This window comes from Vulpes vulpes, chromosome 12, assembly GCF_048418805.1.
Source record: "Vulpes vulpes isolate BD-2025 chromosome 12, VulVul3, whole genome shotgun sequence".
Classification (NCBI taxonomy): domain Eukaryota; kingdom Metazoa; phylum Chordata; class Mammalia; order Carnivora; family Canidae; genus Vulpes; species Vulpes vulpes.
This window is the reverse complement of record NC_132791.1, coordinates 176037900-176063061: the sequence shown is the minus strand read 5'-3', so window position 1 is coordinate 176063061 and position 25162 is coordinate 176037900. Positions and strand designations below refer to the sequence as shown.

General features: G+C 36.4%; 1 protein-coding gene across 1 annotated transcript in view; it reads left to right on the top strand.

Annotated features, from left to right (window-relative positions):
- CNTNAP4 (contactin associated protein family member 4) overlaps positions 1–25162 on the top strand; it is a 242524-nt gene that overhangs the window by 123499 nt on the left and 93863 nt on the right. The window contains exons 4-8 of the mRNA XM_025993077.2: positions 1691–1838; positions 16633–16836; positions 17389–17573; positions 18395–18538; positions 21753–22014. Coding sequence (XP_025848862.1) covers positions 1691–1838; positions 16633–16836; positions 17389–17573; positions 18395–18538; positions 21753–22014 — 943 coding nt within the window. The remainder of the gene's footprint in view (positions 1–1690; positions 1839–16632; positions 16837–17388; positions 17574–18394; positions 18539–21752; positions 22015–25162) is intronic.

Here is a 25162-nt window from a genome sequence, read left to right as displayed (position 1 = left end):
GAGTCTGACTTAGGTGGTAATATCCTGAGCAAGGCCTGAAATGGCAAGAGGAGCTGCCTGTGCAGAGAGCCTTCAGAGCAGTGTGGTCAGCTGATGCAAAAGCCCTATGCAGGGCAGAGCTTGGATGTTCCAGGCGGGACAATGTAATGAAAGCGTAATGGAGGGTGTTGTCAAAGACTATATGTTTGATAAGGAGCTTGGATTTTGATCTAAGTGGTAAATGAAACAATGGCAGTAGGGGAGAGGTGGCCCGGTTTAATTTACCTTTAAAATTTTTCCTGACTGCTCAGAGGGTAGAGATTAGGGCTGTGGATTGGGATGGTCAAAGAACAGGAGATCAAAAAAGTAAGGAGGAGGTCCCTGAGGTAGTTTGGGTGAGGGATGCCTTGTGGAACTGGGTGGTCATTGGTGAGATGAAGACACATGCCCAGACTTTGGGTATAGTTTGGAGGGTCTCTCAGAACTGCCTGTGGTGTGCTTGAGCTTGAGAACTGGGTATATGGAGTAGTGGTGGGTGGTGGCAGGAACTAGAGAATTGGTTGATAAGGGGAGTCAAATAAAATTAATTTGACTCTTTTAAAAAAATATGTTTGGTAAATGCTGGTAAAGAGATATTTGTGAACTAGAAAGAAAAACAGGTAAATGAGTAGACTCCCTGTGTAGGGATATTACAAGTGTGTTTGCCTTTGCCTTGTGCAGCCTACATGAGGTTGACCTTATACGCTAGTCCAGTCATGCTCAGCACACCTACCAAGAACTTTCTTTTTTCTTTCTCTCTCTCATTTTTTTTTTTTTTAAGATTTTAGTTACTTATTTGAGAGGGAGAAGCAGACTCCCTGCAGAGCAGAGAGACTACCCTAGGTCTCAATCCCAGGACTTGAGCCGAAAGGCAGCTGCTTAACCTACTGAACCACTCAGGTGCCCCAGTTTTCTACCCTTCTGACCTTTAATTTCCTTCTCTGCACTTTGTGCTAGTTTAGCATCATTCTCAAGGTCTTTCTGGCTTTCAAATTCCAGAGTCTGTAAGTCCAATTACAGGTCTTTCCAAATTATTATTGCTTCCAATTTCCCTTAACAATTTTTTTTAATACGGGTGCTTTTGTTTTATTATTGTTTTATTAAATAACGTTGATGTGAAGCAGTTCCTAACGTACCTGGCAGTGCTGTGAAGTTGGAACAGCCTATTATCAGAGTGCTCTGAAGAGCGTTGGGAGGTACTTTTGTTTATGTTAATAAGAGGAGAAAATGAAACTAGAGAAACATGTCCTAACTTTTATCATTCATCAGTGATGGGGGCAGCTTCTTTGCTGAATCAGATCCTGCTTCTTGAATCCTGGAAGAGGATTTTCTCAATTTTTTTGGTGTCGTTTACAATGTTAATACCTTTTAAGTTTAATTTGAACTTTATAGAAACAAAGTTTATTGAGGGTATCATTGTTGAAAGCTGGTTTAGTGGGAAGGTGGAATTTCAACTACTCTCAATATAAAGAAAAGCCTGGGCAACTGTATCTCCTACGGATGCAGGGACATTACTGTGTAACTGGGTATATGAAAATATGATTTTCTTGAAGAAAGTAGCCATTTTTACAGTAAGGAAAGGAAGTCAGTCATTGCCCATGGATGTTTCTAGGTCACAGAGTGAAACGGATATTCTCCAGGTGCATTGATTTCCTTCTCCCTTTTCTTTCAGGGCTTTTCAGGAAATGCAAATGCAGACAGTGTTGTGTACTACAGACTTCAGCCTTCTATCAAAGCCCGATTTCTGCGCTTCATCCCTTTAGAGTGGAACCCCAGGGGCAGAATTGGAATGCGGATCGAGGTGTTCGGATGTGCATACAGTAAGTGTTTATCTAACACACTGACATAGGTATCAAAGGGGATGTTTTGAAAGCCAACCTGCATGCTGAAGTTGACTTTATAGCTATGTAAAGAGATATAAAAACAGGGATGATTTTCGTAGAAAGCTTTTTTCTGCCCATACATGGCAATATTGACTTTAACGTTTAGCTTTATATTTTAAGTCAGAAATGGAAGCATTTTATAGATAGATTGATCCATACGGAGATAGATAGATACAGATTCCTGTTTATAGGCATATGTGAATCTATTTATCCAAATTTAATATTATTAACTAGACCCTGATTTCAAATATTAGAGTTTTTCCCCCCATGGGCTATAGTTGATGATGTTTCACTTAGGCACTCTGAGTTTAATAAAAGATATAGTGTTCCATTAACCAGTCAAATGTTAGGACACCAAAGAATGTCTCTTTAGCCTTAAAAATAATATGCCACGTAACTCACTTATAAACGTGCTGTGCCTTCAGCATAAATTCATAGGAAAGATAAAGACCTCTGCCAAAATATAAAATGTGTTTGAAATACTTTCACATAAAAAATGGTAGAAACCACAGATTTCACTTCGTCTCCTCTTAATGAAGCATTTTATTATATCTTTTTGTGGGGCAGGGGCCTAAGAGTTATTGATAGCCTACCTCAAGCCACATTATCCTGTTAGATGCTCTTTTATTCTAGAACAATGAGTTAGTTAATATGATCTACAATTATCAGATAAACAGTCTGAGGTTTGGAGAGATTCAGTAATTTGCCTAGTGTCTCACACCTAGCACACAGAAGAATCCAGAAAAGAGCCTGCAACTGTTCTTCTAGTAAACGTTTAAATTTTTTAGCCACTAAAGCTTCTTTTCCACACCTATTTCATCACTTTTTGATGTAAATCAAGTTAGGTCCTGGTTCACTTTATTTGCATGAAGGGAAAGCATGTCACAGAGAGGGCAGGTAATTTGTTGATGTTATCTAAACTGTGTCAGACAGACCATGTTGTACAGACTGCAGGTCTCCTTGCAAAGATTGGTGATGTTCTCGGCACACTCCTCCACCATCAAAGGTAACTGATCAGCCTTCTATTCTCACCAGGGCCTACAGAATAGTGATCATAGTATGATATCAATAGTACTACTAATAATAGCAATTACACTAATATTGATAGTATTTTTTTAGAGATTTTAAAAATTTATTCATGAGACACAGAGAGAAAGAGATTCAGAAACATAAGTAGAGGGAGAAGCAGGCTCCCTGCATGAAGCCCGATGTCAGACTCAATCCCAGGACCCCGGGAACATGACCTGAGCCAAAGGCAGATGCTCAATCACTGAGCCACCCAGGTGTCCCAATAGTATTAGAAATAGCAACGTTTTCTTGAGTACTTACTATGTGTCTAGCATTATATTCACAGTTTATAATTTTTTTAAAAGTCCAGGTAAATATTATTAGATAACTGTTTTATTCTCCCACTTTGAAAATGAGGAGGCTAAAAGCTCAGGGAGGATGGCTTGCTCAAGCCACACTGATGGGAAGTGACTGAGCTGGGTTCAGAGCCCGGTCTGCATACTGAACCCAAGTACAGACTCAGGCTCCCTCCAGCTGTTAAATCACAGAGATGGATTGGACAGCTTACTTCTCACTGTCTTCCCACTTCTTCTCTTGGCCTCGACAGTTCAGCTGAGCTGCTCCTATTATGTATTAGCTCCTCCTTTGCAATGATCCATTTGAATAAAATCATCCTTTAAAAAAAAATATCCCACCCCAAATTGCAGTTCTGGAACGCAGAACCAAGGCAGTCGGTCTCATTTGTCTTTGGATCATAGAGTTTGGCAAAGCCTGTGCTACACAGTGGATAATTAGCAAAACATATTTCAAGTGGCTCATATTTATAGTTCCATTCTCTACTTAGAGCATCTACCTTGCAAAATATTTATCACAGTACAAAAATAGCTAACAGTTTTTGAGCACTTTACTCTGTCAGATATAGTTTTTATAGACTTTCTAACTTAATCCTAAAAATCAACCCATCTAATAGAGTCTTAGAAATATTAAGCAATTTTCCCAGTCATACATACTTAATACACATCCAATCTAGGATGTAAATTCAACATTAGTTGAACAAGACTATTGACACTGTTCTTCCAAAACTAAGGCACCACACATGATGTCGTGATCTGCTGAGGAATAGGTTCCTCTGTGTTCTCTCTGCCACGCGCTTCATGATGACTCAAATCTCCCTCTGCTTTCATTGATCTGCAACTCTAGGAAACAGTCTTTTTCCTGTGGCTTCAGCTGCTTTCTCTTGCAGTGAGTTCACTGTCCACGCATTTAACCAGCCACCACTGCTCACTGATCCACCGTTGAAGTAGCTTTACCAAGGGCCAATAAGACTTTAAATTCAAACATAAACACATACTGTTAAAGGGTACGACAGGACTCAATATGTATCAGTTGTTTCCTTTCTAGGCATTTTCTGATTGAGTCCTAACAATACAGTGAAGTATGAATAGCTTGAATATTACCATTTTATTCAGGAGTAAGAGGAGAGGGACAGAACTGTCTGTTGAACGAGCCCTGTGGCTTGCTCTGGGTTGCCTGGAACAGAAATAGGTGGCACCACTAGCTCCCTTGTCCTCAGAAGGAAGAGCTGCAGGTGCTATCAGCACAAGAACAAAGCTGCAGGATTTTGCCTACAATTCCCCTGAACGGCCCAGATCAAAGATCAGCCTGGATTTTCTTCAGATATATAAGGCCATTCTCCTAAACTCTCTATAAAAAGGAGAGGTGGTGTTAGAAGTGGTCAGGGTTTCCCTCCTGGATCACAGTCACAGACTACCTCTCCATGCTGGCAGTTAAGTGAGCCTCTTGTGAGGCCTGGAGGACTGCGTGCACCCCACTGGCCTGTGTGTCCATGGCACTTACACCAACTTAATGTGACTCTCGGGCTTTGCCTGAGCCACTCACTTAAGAGTGGTGTATACCAGGATGCTTCATGTCTCTTGATGTGGGATAGAGTGAACCTTAGAGAAATTAAGAACTTTGTCCAGAATCACACAGATTGCATGTGTTAGATCTAAGATTTAAATTCACATCCATTACTTTCCAAAGCCTGTGCTCTTGACACAACTATATGAATCATACATGCATTCACCTTTTAAGTATTTATTGACACTTGCTGAAAGAGAACTCTACTAGGTATTGGGTGTAGGGATAAATTCTAAAATAATGGCTATTTCTTAATGGGAATTATTATTATATATAATTTTTTTGCATCTTAATTCTAGGTTTATTCAATACAGTCCTTTCACTCTACACAACAAGGCACAAATGCAACATTATCTAAAATGCCACAAAGTTACAAAACTCAAAACAAAATTGATAGTACTGATGTACAGTAAAAGCCAAGAAAGCAATGTACCTGTTGCCAAGGTAACCCGCAAGACTACTATGTATAACGTTCAGCAGAGGGATCTATGATGACCCTACAGAGCTGGCTCTCAGCTTGCTTGTTAACTTCAGTGAGAGAAAGGGAGATCTGGGTTGTGGGTTGTGTGCATGAGTTCATGTAAAAACGGAACCATTTATGGCAACTAACATGGAATGTTTGACCCTACAGGTCAGAAGAGGCAATGTCATAAGAATTCTACAGACTCAATGTAAAACACTGTAGCATGAGTGTAGGATAAGAGGAATAAAGTGATTGATAAATTGAGATTAGTATAAATGTTCACAGCAAGAGGTCTGAAACTAAAATGCAGATATTTTCACATGGGAGCCTTGGAGGTTAGTCCAAACAGGAGAAGGGGCATACCCTCATCGAGAGACGAGAATTGCTTGGAGGATGGTTTGTATTTGAGAATGGTCATTTAGGCTGAAAGGGCACACACATTGGAGGTGGCAGCTCAATTGGGAGGTCTCTGATCTCACGTGTGCAAGTGACAGTGGAACCTCGTACCAGAGGACCAGCAATCAGGAGAGAGGGTTCTCTTGACTCAAATCAGACTCAAATATACTGAGGATGTTGAATGAAGGGAACTTAGTGATTACGTGGGAGAGTCCTTGAGTTATAAGATTGGAACAAGCATCTGGAAAGTGGTGCCGTTTGCTGGGAGGGCCAGTGGAGAGAGAATGAATGAGCTCCAAAAGGGCACACGGGAGATAATTAATTCCATTGCTGACTCGTTGAATGCATGCCTAGGGAATACAAAAGGTTGGAACTCTAAACCCTCTCAGTCGAAGGTATATAATTGAAACCTATATGAATATCATTGTTATTAAATCATAAGTTTCTACTTACTGCATTACTCTTAAGAATAGAAGTATAAAGTGCTGTGTTTGGACAACTACTCCTGTCTCTGAAAAGGAGAGATGCATTTCTATCATAATCAAAGTGGGTTCTTTACATTGTTTTTCAGGGGTCATGCATTTTTATGCTGGGCCCCCCTTGTGTCTTATGTTTGTGTTCACCGAAGTTATAGGTGCAAAAGCTGCTCCTATGAATATTGCAGGGACAGTGGCTATTGTGAGAGCCACACATAATTTTATTACCCTCTGTCCGGGTGAGTTAGGCCAGTAACTTGTTACGAAGGAACATCAAGTGAATGGAAAATCCATATCAAAGAGCATGTTCTACTTTTATGTTGGGAAACTTGGAAGTTGTTTCCTGAGTAATGAGAGTAGTAGAAGCTAAATTTTATGGGTTCAAAGAGAAAGTATAAATTTCAGATGTCTTGGCCATAGCAGCCATGAAACATGTTTATAGAACTAGACAAGAGATGTAGGTAAGGAAATAACTTGTGGAAGAAAGAAAAAGAAGAGAAAATGTTTGACAGTAAAGAAATACCACTCTATGAAATGTCCCAAAAGAAAGTAAACAATGGTAAACAGAGGCAGAGAGAAAGGGTACAAGACTGAGTGGAAGTGACTGTGTCTGAAATGTCCTTCGGAAGTGGGAGTGAAGCCACAGGAGATGTTATTATTTAATTGTGGATGAATTGCTGCAACAACTACCCTTAGTGTAAATCTGAAGCTCCTTTCATGTAGTTGTTATGTAAATGTCCTCATTTTGTGACCCTCAATCCTCCTTTCCTCATCCTCAGCACAGTAAGAGCATCCAGCTATCTAGCCATATAGAACCATTTTCATTTCTTCAACATGCCATGATTTCATGATGTTTCTAGAATTGGGATCTTTGCACAGTGCCCAGGGCAAACACCACACGTGCAGCCTTCATTTCTCCACTGAGATAAGTCTTTCACTAGTCACCTTTTCTCAGCAGAGAAATCACTGTCTCTGAGAACTTCCCTGACACCCCACTTTTGGGTAAGAGGACACTTTCATCTGCTCCTGGAAGAGCTTTTCTGCATGCATTATACCGTGTTGTAGTCAGATGTTCCTTCTTTGTTCTGAGTCTTCTGAGTAGGTGAATGAACGAAGGGAGGCAGGGTTGGTGAGCCTCAGGAGGGCTTTTCCTGCCAAACCAGAGGCATGTGCAGCCCATGAAAGATCAGACATCTTTCAAATGAGAAGACTAGAAGAGAAGAGATATATAGAAGTATAGAAACTATGTAGAATATAGAAACTGTTGTGTTTATTTGCTTAAATCCAGACTGTTTAAGAAAAAACAGTGGATTCTGTTTAACAAATGGAAGTAAGTCAACAATTACAAAACTCATGTCAACTTAAAAAAATAAAAATATGCATTTTATAATGTAAAAAATATTGAAAGCTGGAGAGACTTCTATCAGTAGACTTCAGTTTGGAAAACATATTAATAGGAAATGCAGGAAAGCAGCCTGAGAAGTGTAAGTTCTAACACTGAGAACTGAATCATTGTCTTGTGTCTCTTCAGGACTGGTTTCTTATACCACATGTCCAGTTAGGGGGAGAAATGAAAAGCAGTAAACTTTTTGGATTTACTCTAAATAATAGTTATAATTGAATTCAAGGCATATTTATTAAGCAACTCCCACATGTTAACTGCTAAATACCTGACCGAAGTGAATTAAATACAGTCCCTGCACTCAAATTATTTATCAGCTAATACCGTAGCTGAGGAATCCTATTTTTTTGTCAAATGTTTAAAAAGTAGGTAGATTTCTGGTTGGCCTAAAAATCAAGGAGGATAAATTCTAATTCTTTGTAAAATTTGTAGTCTTAAGATTTTAATCTGATAAGTGAGGTTATAGTAAAATTAAAATAAGGTTAGCTCTTAAATATCAGAAAAAAAGGAAACTATGAAACCCGCTGGGATTATGTCACAAGAACTCAGCAGGCTCTCAAGTGAGCAGGCTCTCACTGACCAAAAATGGAAATCTTATAGCATCAGGAAGGATAGTAACAAGAGTTTTGCCACATATTAAATATGTTTAAGTGAAAAGGTTCATGACAGTACTAAAAAATGAAAATCTAATTGGTTACCTATGAGAGATATGAAGGAACCAACTCATTATTTTGAAAATTGATAAATGAAGGGAAACATAAAGAATTTATCATACCTTTCCCATGTGATCTGTACTTCAAAGTAACCAAATAGAAGTCAGAGAATTTCTCTTTCAAGGTGTACTCCAGGTAATAAATAAAGAGGGAATAATAGAATTAGCATATTCCCACCTTGCAATCCTAGATAAATTAATAGACCAAGTCAGTGATTATAAAAGTTAATGAAAAGATGATTTGCTTTTCAGTACCAGTCCTAGCAGAATCATTTTTATTGGGCTAGCTTGCTGTAGTTGTAATCCCTGGAGGAAAAAATATACATAAGAAAACCTCCTTCAATTCAAAACAGGATGAAACTTGACAAGATTTGATTCTTGAAAGAAGGAAAGGAGGCTCTGGGAGATCCACATTTAACTGACTTTTTCTGAAAAACACATCCCAGTTTTCAGACATCATAATACTCAAGCAGAAAGCAGCCAGATTTTACTGGGCTGAGGAAGCCGAGTTCAAAGTTCAAGGTTGCCAGAGTGGCTAAAAATTGAGGGTAGAATCCTGAAAAGAAAGGGGTCAGAGAGGGAAGGCCTCAACTCCTGCACAGACACTCTCCTTTAGTCCTTGGCTGATTTGGGAATCATACGTGCCCAAGATGAGATACCAAGGAGCCCAGATGAAAGCAGGATGGGAGAGGTCAGGTGCTAAAGACTTCAGCATCTATCTAGTGCCTGGAGGAACACCTTTGGAAAAAAATATAGTCCTGCCAATCTAGAGGGACTTGTTAAATATTTGGACTTTTTTTTTTTTTTTTATTGAGAAAGCACAATTTACTGACAGATATCCTAATAACTCTGCCAGGATCCTCACAACTGCTCTGATGATAACTGCCTCTTGAGGGTGCTACCTCCAATTATATATATATATATATATATATATATATATATATATATATTTATTTATAATAAATTATATATTTATATATAATTATATTATAATATATTATATATTATAATATAATTATATTATAATATAGATTGGGGGATCCATGAAGACAGAATATGTTCACTGTTGCAACACCAGCTCCTACTCTAGGACTCGGCATAGTAAATGTTCAGTAACTATTTGCTGAATGGATGAACTAAGAAAAACATCCAGTTAGCCAGGATAAAAACTGAAAAATGAATAAATGTATAAAAGCCACAGATGTATTACACATACAGTAGCAGTTGATTAAAGAACCGTGAGATGACTATATGAGATTTCGAATGTTAGTTATTATTAAAAAGATAATAACAGCATATGAAATATGTAATAAATGAGGCTTTTTGATGATTGCATTTGAAACCCACAGCTTCTTGTGTGGAATAAGAAATTGGACTTTTTATCCACGTATTCCAAATAAGGAAATTGAGACTCAGCATTTAAGTGACTTCTGTGGCATTACGAAAGTTACAAACAAATATTAGAAACAGAAATACAGCTTATGCCCTCCTGTGACACACTCCAGTGTCCTTGATGCAGTAGGTGTTATCCCTTTCAAATCTATCAAAAAGGTTAGTTTAGACAGATATTTAAGTGGCAGCGATCTTGTTTGTTCATATAACCTCCTGGAGTGTTATCACTGATCTTAATTCAGTCTATTTAAAACCATGATAGTAAAGTCACCTTTTCCCTGTGGTTATATGCAGCACTTGATCCTGTACCATCTTCCTTTTTATTGTATTAATTCTGGTTGTTTTATACTTAAAAGTCCCTTAAATCATTCTGTGTTTCTTGACACTACTATGCAAAAATAGTACAACCTATTTCCTGTTGATTTCTCAAGTGCTTGGTCTCTCCTTGCCATCTCTTAAAACCCATTTCAGTAATGCAGATCTCAAGTGCCAATACATCATGCTGTTGCTTTCATATTTCACCGTATAATAGTTTAACGGCGACTCAGTCTGATTTATATTTCTTAGAAGTCAAAATTGGACCTCTGTTTGTTTAGAAATTTGTAGGTACTAATTTTCAAATAAAGAAGCAGTGTGCCCAATACTGGGGCTTGTCTGTTTGTTTAGCCCAGAAGAGTTTGGTCCATTGTTCTTTCTCCGTTTTGAGCAATTTTTTTTCTATTTATATTTTGGGGTGCTTCCCACAGAATTAATAGAAGGCGCTCATGTCTTTTCAGGAACTCTTTGATGACCTTTAATAAGGTCAGTTTTCTGTACTAAAAGATTTGTTTTGCAACTCATGCATTTCCTATCCAGGTTTTCTCTTTTACGTTTCTTAGCCAACAGACCTCATCAGTGATGCGATGATTCACAGTTTAATTCACAGAACCAATTTCTCCCCAAAACATCTTTCAGGACAACCCACTACCACCTCCATAGTTTTCTGCAGCTATCACTTACAGGGTAGATAAATACATTTGTTTTCCGTGGTACAATTCAATATGCAATGAGCTTATTCACTTTTAGAGAAAAGGTCTCTTTAACCTTCTTGTTCTTCTTGTCAGATAATCCTCATGCTGTCATCTGTTCAGGTTCACTCAGGAATCTGTTTTCCTGGGTGGGGTGTGGTTCTCAGTTTATGGAAACCCCAAGAGATTCTTCTCAGTTGATTCGAACATGGATGGGCCATGGAGCTCAGTTAAGAAAGGATGCTATCGTAGAGGTTTTTCTTAGTAATCCACTTAGGGAGCAGGGAGGACATTGCTTTTTCAGATTTTGCAAAGTCTCAAACATCTGGAGCAGAAGTAGGATGAGAGAAGGCTACTGAGTCAAGTGGATCATATTACAATGAGAAGTGTGTTTGCATGTAAAATATGTACATATAGAAGAACAATTTGCTGCTCACAGAGGTAAATCTGCAATTTAGTTGACATCCTTCTCTGAGGCTGAGTGGATCACGTCCTTCTGCAGATGTTAGAAATCATTTGGACCCAGCCCCAATGCAGAAAGCAAAGCTCCAACCACTGGCATGAAAAAAATCACATCTTGGGGATGTGCGTCTTTCCCATTAGAATGGAAGCTCCTTGGGAAAAAATATGCTTTGTATTTATGCATTGCTGTATCTTCCGCTGTTCACAGGGAGCTATCCATAAATACGTGCTTGCAGAAAGGAGTGCAGAATACACATTGCAGCAATGCCACTTCTGACACAACTCCCTGAAAGAAATTTGAATATTTTCTATTGGAAAACTTTCATTCCATGGGAGATTGTATTTCTGAATCATGCAAATAAAGCAGTCTATACCTCTTTCCTGGGGTTGCAAGGAGAATTGATATGAGAGTAGGGCCTATAGTCTTCGTGAGTCTGTTCTTTCCTTGGTGCCTGCTATAAATGAGAAGATTTGAGATGGAGGTATTCACTGAGGAGGATTCAGGTCACCAACAATTGCCATGGTGAGTCAGCTCAGGCATTAGCTGACAGATAGAGAAAGCCACAGAACCCACAGATGGCCTCAAATCATTCTTGCTGCATAACCTGGCAGTGACATTGATAATTGAGCATTTCTCTTGCTCTTCGGAAATTCATTATTTTTTAAAGAGTTTATCTTTTAAACTAAATACACCAAATGTATTTATTAAATTATTTTTACTGTGCCTCTTTCCCTGCCCAGTGTTCTAACAATAAATAACAGCATTAGCATTAGTAGTAGTTAATGTTTATTGAGTTTTAATTATGTGCCAGTAATTCTTCCAAAAATTATACAGATACACATTCATACAACAATCCTATGAAGAATATACTATTATTATTCCCATGTTACAGATAGGAAGCGGGCACAGGGGTTAAGTACCTTGTGTCATTAAGGGAGTAAGTAATGCCCTGTTATCTGTAACTACATTACATGACATAGGTGCTTACAGGTATGATTAAATTAAGGATCTTGAGATAGGGAGAGTAGCTTGGATTGTCCAGGTGGGCCCAGGGTAATCACAAGGGTCTTTATAAGAGGGAGATGAGAAGATCAGTCAGAGAAGAAGAGCGAAAACAAGGTGAGGGATTTGAAGATACTATGATACAAGTCCTATACGTGAAGGAAGGAGTCATGAACCAAGGAATGTGGATGGTCTCTAGAACATAGGAAAGAGGAAGAAAGGGATTATCTTCCAGAGACTTCAGAAGGAAAGCAGCTCTTGCCAACACCTTGATTTTAGGACTTTTGAATTCCAAAACTAGAAGATAAGAAATTTGTATTGTTTCACATGACCAAGTTTGTGGTCATTTGTCGCATCAATAATAGGAAACTCATACACTTGCCCAAGCTATAGTGAAGATGCAAACCCACACAGACTACTTGTTTTAACTACTAAGCTACATTATAATAAAAATCTATTACAAATGGCTCAGAAGGGGACTAGCCTGAGGGGGATAAATGTGTCAGAACAATTTGCAACTTGTTACTAGAAAATTAGAGTTTATGTCCTCCCTATAGTGAACAGGGTATGACAGGGCCACACTATTAATATTGATAGTAAACCAATCATTAAAAATATAACCTCAGTTATTAGCCTAGTAATGAGCAGATTTACCATTAGAAAATTAATTGTCAAGTAACATGTCTCCTCCTACATCTTTGGACTATAGGTCTTTTACTGTTAAGATTTTATTAACTTCTGATTTCTAGTTTTCCTTATAGTCAATTTTCTAATACCTCTCTTTTCCTATTTATGGATTTCAACCATGTACAAAGGATTCTTTTTCTGAAAGTGTTTGACAACAAGATGAGCATAAGTGTGATTCTATTAATTGACTATTACTTTGGATGCTTATTTTAGTGTTTCTAAACAAATAAATGTTGAGTTACATTGCTTTCATTAATGGCCTATACTTATCAAATCTTTCATAAGTTAGTTTCAGAGTTGTTATGAATCATCTGAATCATCATTTTTCTTTTGTGAGAATGTATTTGCATTGGTAGTGTTCTTTATGGAATAGTGAAAATAAATTTGCCTTGAATGTTACTGGTGATGGCCGAGACTTGAAATGTTGCTTCACCAGTCAATGATGGGAAGCCCAAATTGTACTTGTCGAGTTAATAATGTTGAAAGTAAAATTTTCAAAAACAGAAAACCATGACTTTCATTCAAATACAGAATAAACACACAAGAAAGTTGTATTTGATTAATTAAAGAAGGAATCAGAATGATGGTAAAGCTAGTTGAAGGAAGATTCAAGAGACTGGGTGTAGATAGGAATCCCAGAAAGAATGTTGGATTACCATCACTAGGTTGGGTACATAAATGGTTAATGTCCAACAGGGCAATAAAACCATAACCCTAGAGCCATTTGTATTTCTACTGGGGAAAAAATCTACAAATTAACATGTATCTTAACAAAGTCTGGTCCTAATCTGTAATAAGTAGTAAAATCAGACATTTATTAATTCACCTGGAATTAAATAATCTTTAAATGGGCCTGTGAGGAAATAGTTCAATATGACATTGAAAGGATGTGAAGTTATGCCTTTGGATTATATCTAGTTATTCCAATTTTTCTTAACAGTAGATAAGATCATTTTCAAGAGAAACTACAAACCTATCTCTCCCACCAGCATCCTTAGAGAGCTAGATTCTGATAATGAATTAAAATTCATTCTCTCTCTGTCTTCCTCTTTCTATCTCAAGATTTTTTTCATATAGTTCCATATTTTCATATCATTAACTGTATGTGCCACAACACAGTGTTTTGTGACTATTGTTTAAAATTGTATGCTTTTTATATATGCTTTTTATGTTGTGTAGGTAGCTTTTTATAACAGTGACTTATATTAGACTCATTATAAGTGAGTCTTTTATCTAAAGTAATACTGTTGGGAATCATCTTGAATTTTTTCTTTCATGAAAATTCTTGTGCATATATTGCACGTATATAAGTTGTAGTTTTCCTATGCTGACATTGTACTCAGATTCTGAATTATATTTAGCTTTTTTTCCCTGAAGGAACTGTTCACACACATGCGAAGTCTGTGTTGGTGTGGCAAGAGGTTTATTGATTTCCCACTTAAACTATTTTCTTGCTTTTGACCCATTTTCAAGGCAAGCCCTGATCACTCTTCGTCCTCCTCTGAGAGTTGAATTACTGTCACCATATTTCTCAGCAATCCTCAGAGCTTCCTTTTATGACAGTGAAGAAGAGAAAGTGTTGGGAGAATATCTAGGTTTTGAGGAATTTACATGTCCTAAGAGTAATTCTAAAAGTTTATGGGGACATGTATAGGATTTGAAGACAGGTGGGGAATAGGAAGGTTATTGGGGGAGGTTTCTAGATCAGAGAACTGAATTTCTCCAACTACCGTGACTAAAGAAACCCAGTCTTTTGTTAATCTCCATCAGTCTGTCATGGTTGTTTGTTTGCTAAGCAGTGTCCATTTTCATGGAATGTCAGCTCCGTGAGGGTAAGGGCCATGCTGGGAGTGATTACTCTCTTTATCTCAGCATCTATCCCAGGGCCTAACAAACGATGTGCCAAATAGATACTTGTTGAGTGAATGCCTCACGTTACTTAGGTAATATCTGTAGAGTAAGAAGATAATAAGTAAGAGTGAAAGAAAGTGACCAGTGGCTTCAGTTTAAGAGATGGTTCAGTACACCATTGCTTCAGGTATCAATTGTCTGATACCTTGTTCACTATTCTTTTTCTTTTGCTGATGGAAATATTCTAGGCACAAAAGCTTTAGGTGCCATCAAGGGTGAATATGACAATTATGAAAATAAGAGTGAAGAAGAGAAAAAAAGAAATAGCAGGCTAAAGTAACACAGGTTGAACCTTTACTGGAAAAAAAATTCTCCTGGTAGCTAATTCCAAAAATAGACTTTATCTAAAATAAAATCATTATTATGATGGTTGCCTTTAAGCAATACATTAACTCAGAGATAACTGCATGGCTCCAAATGTGTCAGCATTTAAAGTCTGTCTTATTGAAATTTTTCTTAATTTATTGTAATCTAATAATCATAGAACACATTATTTGTATTTGACACAGAGTTATGTTTTTACCATGAACATTCATCCAGCTATATAACAAGGAATAATTGTTCAGTTAACATTATTCTTTCTACAGAAGTGCAATGTTTATTCATGTGCATTTGGTGAATGAATTCTTTATAAGCACATTAACAAGATGTGGAAAAATCAAACCTCTGAATTTTCAAAAGATAGCTGCATAAAATAGTTGAAAAAATTTTCAGGGGGTGGTGAGATTAAATGGTTCACATTTAAAATGATGGATATTCTGAATGAAATGTATATTTGGGCATACAAGTAGCTGTAATAATTTTGTCAAATGAAACAAGATGAGTAAACTTTAATGTCATTTCATTGACTTGAAAGAGTCTGCTAACCAGTTGAAAAATAGCTTCATTGGGTTCCCCTAACCTCTTCACTTATTACATAAATGTAACTCAAGGGTAATTGCCTTAAAAAAAAACTTTGACGTGCGAAATGTAGAAAACACTGCTAGGCTTTCTGAGTATTATCAGTTCTATTTTGTGTCTGTTGTTCAGGGTGCAACTGATTTTGACAGATGTGCTGTTATGTTACTGGTATAACATGACATCTTTTTTCAGATGAACTGAATAAAAGTGATCTTGACAATGAGTAGATAAGACACTGTCAGAAAGCTTAAAAAACATGTCAATGTCATAATTTTGATACAAATGCAGCTGAACAGCCCTTATAATATCATTAAGTGAGTGTCTTTCCAACGATGTCCTCTAAAGACAGAATGTAGTATTGCTCTTAAATATTATTACTTAGCCACAAAAATAATTGAATAAACCAAAACACAAAGGTCAATGTAATGTATACTTGAGGTGGCATTTGAAGAGTCTGATATATGTGTGTATGTATATTTGTATGCAAATGTCTTATTTACAGCATATATGAGAGAATTTTGAGACACCAAAACCGTTCTTTCAGGAGCTAAAAATCATGTAACTTCAGCACTTCAGGAACATCATTAAAAATACTGATTGTGAAATATGCAAAGTGGTTTTATGGATATTGATCATAACGTTTTTCCTGATTTTCTTTTTTTATTGAATGAAAAGAAATAGCTTTCGATAATATGAGAAAATTAGGAATACATTTTAAGATGTAGATCATTATTTTGTAAATAGGTTAGTAAAGACTGAAATGGAATCAATCCCAGGCATCAAGAGGGAATTAGACATTGGAACTTTTGTTTTCCCTTATGACTGGCTTGGAACTGACTGTATGTGTCTGTGTGTATCCACAATGCCTTATATATTATCTATGTGTGTATAAATATTCCACATATAAATATATACACACACATACACATTTAAAATGCTTTAATAAAAGTGTATTTATCCTTTAGAATGATTTTTAATGTCTTTGTTTCTAGGATCAGAGGTGGTTGATCTTGATGGAAAAAGTTCCCTTCTCTACAGATTTGATCAAAACTCCCTGAGCCCAGTAAAGGATGTTATTTCTTTGAAATTTAAAACTATGCAGAGTGATGGAATTCTTCTCCACCGGGAAGGGCAAAATGGAGATCACATCACATTGGAATTAAGAAGAGGAAGACTCTTTCTACTTATCAATTCAGGTAAAATTATTTGGTGAAGTGCTTGAAAGTCTGGCCATTTGGGTATCATTTCAGTAACTTTATACTTTTATAGCTTCTCTTGTAACAATTAAGGTGCCTTATTTCCATATTCGAGGGCATATATGTACACCAAGTATTGCACTTTCATGTACAAAATGGTTCATATTTTGCAAATTGTACAAGACCCTCATTTGATATTTTTTACACAGTGCCAAGAGAACTACATAGCTATTTTCAAACATCATGAAGAAAGGAATGGGTCATTGAAAAATATTGAGGTAGTAAAAATAATGAGGTTGTAGCAAAGATAAAATTTACATTGCAAATGAATGTATGATGGGAAATACTAATAAAAAGAATTAACAGTGGAAGAAATTACAACAAGGTTGAGAGGATATTATATTCAAACTTCAGGTAGAGCCATACTAGTGTTTTGGATGGAATGCTAGGAAGGAGATTGCAATTATTATGAGAGATGCTGGTCCACAAGGGGAAACTTTTTTTTTTTTAAGACTGGGAATAATTTTGCTGTTATTTTTTTTCTCTTCTAAGGTGAAGCCAAACTGCCCTCCACTCACACGCTCATCAATCTCACCCTGGGCAGCCTGCTGGACGATCAGCACTGGCACTCCGTGCTCATCCAGCACGTGGGCAAACAAGTTAACTTTACAGTGGATGAGCACAGGCATCGTTTCCATGCCCAGGGGGAGTTCGGTTACCTGGACCTTGATCATGAGGTGTGATAGTTATGTTTCAATTAATACAGATTTGTATGATATATGTGTGGGGTAGCCATGCAAGAGAAAATATACTGTAGGGAGCATCCTTCCCTTCTTTCAGAGTAAATCTGAGTCTCAGTGAAGTGTTTCCCAAGGTGACCTAACTAACAATGGCAGATTTGGGCATATACTACTGACGCTTCATCTTTCTACCTATGTTAATATACTCTTATACTGAGGGATTTTCTTTTTTACCTGAAATGTATAGTCATAGATGATCACATGTAGGAAATCTCCAAGAGATTGTATTGCCCCAAGTAAATATAGAGTAAATGCATGGTTTTTTTTTTTTTTGTGTGTGTGTGTTTGCTATAGGGGCACCCACCCTTGAGCAGTGTAGATATATGGAGAGGTCATAGTAATGAATTGATTAATTCATTATCAATTGATTCATATGCACAAATAACCAATGTGTGCCCAGAAATATATATAAAACAAAATGCCATTATCACCAGCTATGTTATTAAACAGAGATTTACCGGATATAAAGATGCATTTTTATTCGTCAACCAATAAACACCAAATCCAGATGTAATTAGTTACTTGTAAGAATAATCAACGTCTAGTGTAAATGAAAACTGAATGCATGTAAATTTGTTTTCAAGTCTGCATTTTAATTTTAAAAACATATCCATATGAAATTAGCAACATGACAGTGTAGGGTGATGAAAAGTTGATTTATCTGTGATGATTAAAACTATAGCTGCTAATCATAATTATTTAAGCAGATTATCAGAAAATCACTAAACAATATTATTGATGCCATTTTTCTTTCTAAGATCAGCTTTGGAGGGATTCCAGCACCTGGAAAATCAGTGTCATTCCCCCATAAGAATTTTCATGGGTGTCTAGAAAATCTCTATTATAATGGAGTAGATATCATTGATTTGGCCAAGCGACAAAAACCAGAGATCATTGCTATGGTAAGAGAATCTTTATGTAAATGTATAAGTGAAACTATGTTGTTTTTCCATACAATGAAATTGCTCTACTTTGGATTCCCACTTGATATGATGTTTTAGAGATTACTCTTTTAAAAATTTTTCTCTGCTCAGAGAATATGCATGGAGGCAATTAATTGTATCTAAAGGAATTGTAATATACAGGGTATGATTATTTTATTTTTATACGCAGTAAAGCATTTATTTTTACAGTTGATAACTTAATTTTGTGGTGTTATTACTCCAGGGTACTAATTTCTTTTGCTGTGTAACTTCCTTAATAAGATGTTCCCTGACAAACTTCTTAAATAAGCATACCAAGTTCCTGGAATCAGATAACATCCATGTATATTAGAGAGGCATTTGAAAAAGTGTGTTTTGCCATGGTCATTCACAACAAATAAAAAAACGAATAGATGGTTACAATACTGCATCTGCCAATCTGTCCCAATAGCAATGTTGGTCAGGCTGCATTATATTCTAATCTGGTGGAAATGCAGCAAATTTTAAATATAACTGTACTGGTCAGGGTTCCTCCAGGGAAGCAGCATCACTATGAGTTTTATGAACAAGGGATCTATTTTAGGACTTGGATCTTAACAATTGTCAGAGGAACTGGAATGTGGAGACCAGCTGTCAGGAAGAAGAGGGAAGCGGAGTGAAGGAAAGCCAGGACGAACTGGAACAAACCAGCTCCTCTGTGATCATCCTTTACTGTGCTTTGTTTGTCATAGACAAAAAATCCTTTGGAAGGAAATGGCTGGCATTTCACTTTTGACTCAAATATCACAGAAGCTCCATTTTCGGCTAACTTTTCACCAGAACCAGACATGGAAGAGGATTCTGGGAAACATGGTTTCAAGCTTAACCAGCTTCGTGATAGAAAAGCAGACACATAGATCCACTTCAATACATTTCTTTGGTTGTTCAGAATTCAGGATATATAAATGTAAGCTCATGCTTTGTCAGCCAATTCCAAAGCACATCATAGGGAATATTTATTATTTATGAAAGATTTTATTCCTTATTCTCTGTGTGAATTGTTAGTATTTAAAGGAGTATACCATCAGAAAGATTTTTAGTTATTTTTTTTATAAGAGGGAAGATGATTTAAAAGGAAAATAAAACTACTGTAGATAGATGTGTGTGCTTCATTGGCAAAAGGAGTTTCCAGAAACTGCTCATGCAACTAACACCCACTTTTCCCTGGCAAGAGGATTTGCTGTTTGCAGGGTAGCAGGCAGCTGCCCAAATGAAGCATCAGACCAAACTGCAGCTGGTAAAATGTTTCCAGTTTCACAAGGTTTGTTAGGTTCTAATTGCCTTTAACATCATGGGTCAGTGTGGTTTACTCTCCCATATTTGTTATTTCATTCCCTGGGACAAGATATTTGTCCGTAGTGAAAGCTAATTCACTTTTAACAAAACCATAATATAACCAAATATTTTTGTTTAACCAAGACCAAATGGTTTAATTCTGATGTGTATCCTTCTATATTAAGTCTATTTCACTGACTTTTCAAATCTGTATTTGGAAAACATGTTAAAGATTACTTTCAGAAAAAAATAAATATGTTTATCTTCGTTTCTGAAATGTTATGTTAAGGGACATGCTTAATTATTTCTAAAAAATTCAGACCTTAAAGTTTTTTTTAAATCCTTAAATATATATTTTACTCTACTAGCAGAATAATTTGTATATATGTGTGTATAGCATTTTAATGAAAATTTATGCAATTCTAAGGTAACTTGGAGATCTGTTTTAAAACCATTAGATGAGAAATAATACATGTAAATCTGATCATACAGGCAAAATGAAAAGAAAAAGCCAAAAACATTTTAAAAATAAAGGAATGTTGGGGTGCTTGGCTGGCTCATTCAGTAGAGTGTAGAGACTCTTAATCTTAGGGTTGTGAGTTCAAGCCCCACATTGGGTGTAAAGATTACTTAAAATATTTTTTAAAAATAAAGAAATGTAAGTAGTACATTACACATTGTAGTGTCCAGTGTAAAACATAAAAGGAAAAATGTGCTAAGAATATAAACAGACCATTCTAGGAAAGCTAGTCCAAAGAGCCACAAACTTGTGAAAAATGCTCTGATTTACTGTTGGTCAGGTAATGCAAGATAAATAAAAATGATCTATCACATTGGCATTTTGTCATTGAACTTGTGCAAACTTAAAAGATCTGTGATACCTATTCCTGCCAAGGATGTGGGGACAAGGATATCCTTGTTTATTACCAGTAGAAATGTAGAGTATTTGAACTTCTTTTTGGAAAAGAAGCTGGAAATATTTATTAAAACATATAGGTATATATAGTTCTATTTAGAACCCTCTTCTGTAGAACTGAAAATAGGAACATGTGGAGTTTTTTACTCCAGCATTGCTGCAAGAGGCAAAACTTGGAAACAAAGCACATGTACAGTAAGAGGAAAACAACTCAATTGCTGTTGGAACATTCACATAATAGAGTTTTACGCAATCAACAAAAAGAAGGAATTAGGCTTATACCACATAACTGAAAAGAATTTCCTTAAGATATTTTTTAGTGATAAAACATAGCTCCTATTTTTGTAAAATAAATAATGCTTAATGTGTAGGTATATCATCAATATATATCTAAGTATGTGCTTATGTACATATAACTGAACATAAAACTGAAACTATATATGTATATATATTTTATATATGAAAATAGGAGACCAATGGGAAAGGAGAAAAATATGGAAGGAAAAGCAGTAGCTCCTTAATATTGGGTATGTGATGAGGTGGATGAGAACCAAAGGCAGCAAAGGATGAAGGAGAAAAGAATTTCACCCAGAACCCAGGGAATGGAAAACCAAGAAAAGATAAAAATCAAAGAATTGGCTTAAATAAATTTTTATTGACTTCAATGGCACTGAGTCAGATGCCCTTATAGAAGTTCAGAGCTAGGGAAAAACAGATTTCACCAAGAACCCAGGGAAAGATTTGTCTGACCATATTATCACCGGATTTTAAGAACCTTTAAGATACATGGCAAGGATTTGAATTTTCATGTTGATAGCAATTTGTTGTTGTTGTAAACCAAGGATAATTTGATCGATAAATGGCCTTTGTGAATACTTCCATTTCTATTACTAAAATGATGTGAGTCATTCTTAAAGCTTTCTTTCTTTTTTTTTTTTTTTTTTTTTTTTGCTTTCTTCTCAGGGAAATGTGTCATTTTCTTGTTCACAATCCCAGTCCGTGCCTGTGACTTTCCTCAGCCCCAGGAGTTACTTAGCCCTGCCAGGCTTTTCCGGGGAGGACGAGCTTTCCGCCTCTTTTCAATTTCGAACCTGGAATAAGGCAGGACTTCTGCTATTCAGTGAACTTCAGCTGGTTTCAGGGGGTCTCCTCCTCTTTCTTAATGATGGAAAACTTAAGCTGAATCTGTACCAGCCAGGAAGATTACCCAGTGACATCACAGCAGGTAATAAGTGTATTCCTGCAGGCAGAGCATATGGTTTTGAAAGATTTCATTATCTCTTGGTCCCTTTTCCATAAAGTCTTGTGCATAACCAAAAATGTAGTATTTGTTTAATAAATGAATACTTGAGTTAATAAGATTATCAGTGCTCTTCCTTACAGGCCCTTGATTCCAATTTCCTTTTAAATATGGCCTGGACACTAGCAGTTCTTATTAACTGAAGGATAGTTATGGGGAAATAGAAATTTCCTTTCATGACCCTCTTGCCCACTCCAGAGAAGTCAATATATTCTGAGGAAATGTGTTTTGGGAAAAATGCAAAAGACTTTGAAATGGACCCAAAAGTTTACTGGGCATCTTCAGTGGAAGGACTAGGCTCTGTCTTACACAATTATTAGCCTTATCTGGTCCTTGAGAGAAAAGGAGCGGTCTCTCCTGGATCTATATCTCTGTTTCTATTTTCATGTGCAATGTAAAAACGAAATGCTTAGTCAAAGTAACTTCACTTGCTCATGTATTCTGTACAGAGTTGGATATATTTGGGGAGGATGAAAATATTTCTGCAAAGTTCTTATTTGGGCAACAAATAGGATTCTCTCCACTTCTAGGCAATACGGTATCATAATGATTTGAAGTACTATAATTAAGGAGACTATATGAGTATCTGGAAAATTAATGTCTAATTTAGGTCAGTGCTTTGGGTGAGGGATATTTTTGTCTCTTCATTAAAATTATATAGCTCTTGACAAGGGATCTCCATCACATTTTCATATATGTGGAATAACACCCAAGCCAACCAACTAGAGGTCACATTGGGGTAAATTGCTACATCAGTTTAATAAATGATCTTTAAAAAAATTTAAAGATACCATTGTATTACTCCTCTATATTAACTATGAGGAAAATTAATAGAATATGACTGGGAGAGGAAAATCAGCCAGATTACAGGTGGAAACTAAATATAGGGAAAACAGGTATGCAAATAGATGCACAAATCCATAGACTTTATGTATCTTTTTTGTTGTTCAATATATCAGTGTAGTTTAAATCTGGGAGCTGAAAGTTCAATATTAATTATAATTTTAAACAGCCACTGTGTTGTGACTTTCTAATGTAATGCTCAAAATGTGGTAGATTTTCAGGCTTGACAAAAGGAAATAAATTAATCAGTGCCATATGAATAATTAATAGGCTCCCTAAAATGAGGGCCTGAAAATGTAAGCTTGTCAGTAATGTGTAGCTTATTGTGATTTATTTGACATCCTAAGAAGTGGTTATATTCATATCCTTCTTTCAACATCTTAAAGAAACTGCTTTGGTACAATGTTACTATAGTGAGCCCCATGAAGTTAGTCCATTTCTAAACACATTACGGATATGAATATTTATTAAATTACTAGGCATAAGTCTATATAGAATACTCTGAATGACTTTTAAAATTTCTAAATTAATGTTTAAATTAAAACACAATGTAATCCATTATGGCATCATAAGACTCAGTGTGATTGTTTCCATAGCTAATAAAAAAGAGCCTAGACTCTGCATGAACGCCAACATAGGAAAAATTGTTACACTTCAGATTACACAGGAAGGTTTTGATTTTCCGACTCCTCCACCCTCATTTTTCCAGTTTTTTTAAAAATCCCAATTTTGGCCATTTTCAGTGAAGCAGGCACTCTTTGCACTTGAAAACAGACTATGCAAATGGTAGGTGGGTGGGTGGTTCATTGGTTCTCTCATGGGGGAAAGCTTTCACATGTACAATGTTCAAAGATTAAGTCATTTGTCCGGATGTATTTTAATCACTCTTTAAAGGGAATCACGTACTTGTTGATGGGTTTACATCATATTATGGTAAAGCTTTCTATTCTGTCAGGGTGGCTCAAGTTTTCTTAGCTATTAAAGATATAAATTACTAATCTTATATGTTTTAAGAATCAAAATGTTTATAGCTTTGGCAGTGGAATAAAAATTAAATTGTGTTGAGAAAGAACTGAATTGTCCAAATCTTTGAATTAGCAGGATAAATTTTTAATGTGATATGCAGTTTGGCAAATTGTCACTAGGAATTCTTTGAAAATATTGTGTCAGCCTGTATCGTATTTGAAATATTAAAGATATTAGTCTAAACTATAAAAGATATCAGCAGTATTACAAAACCCCTCATGACATAAAATATTTCTAGTCTTTGTTGCTTTTATAGATGTCAAAACAAAAATCGTTCAGATGGCATCAAGGACCCAGTGAACAATGTAGTTATATTTTCCTATTTAAAACAAACTTGTTATTGTAGGATTTGAGATTTCTGCTATGATTTAGTGTTTCTGCTGCTGCTTTTGCCTGAAGGTGAAAATCATACCTATAAGCCAGCTTCTTGCTCTTATGGGCAGGGCTGGCTATGTGGGCTTGCAGAATAAGGATGTTTCTAGCATTTTGCCTTTACTTGACCTTCAGGTTCTGGTGGCCCTGGCAGAGGAGCAGCCTGCTTGATTTGTCTACGCCAAGAGAAGCCTCGTTTTATGCCACTTTCTTCTCTTTCATTGTTGGAATAGTCCTTACCTTTCAGTCTTACCTGTCACTCCCTGAAACTCCCTCTTTCTCCTAAAGTGATTGGCACCAGTAATCTCCATATTTTCACCTTGACAAGAGCTATGTGGTGGCCTGGAACTTTAGTTCTGCTTAGTGAATACAGTTAATGGATATAGGAATTTCTGACACTGTTTCAGAGCACTTAAAGGTATTTAAAAACAGGAAAAGCCCTTCAGTTGCTCCTTGAGCAATAGTCTACATATAACTGCCTTTTGCACCTTTGCAAAGAACCTACCCTGTACAACAGGCTTTTTTTCTTTATACATCTTATTTCATGGATGCCTATTATAGTCTTATGAGGGAGTGATGGTGGCTACGCTGTCAGAGGTTTTTTTTTTTTTTTTTTTTTTTCTTTGTAGCAATTTAGGGTTAGTACCAGAAGATTGTATACAAGGACCAGATATAAATCGTTTTCCTCCTTCTGTATTTTATGTGTTTATGTGGTTGGACCTGAGAAAGTGAGGAAGAGAGAGAGATGGAAAGACAGAGACAGAGAAAGAGAAAGAAGGAAGAGGAGGGGAAGAGGAAGGGAGAAGAGAAGAGAGGGAGAGGGAGAGAGTTC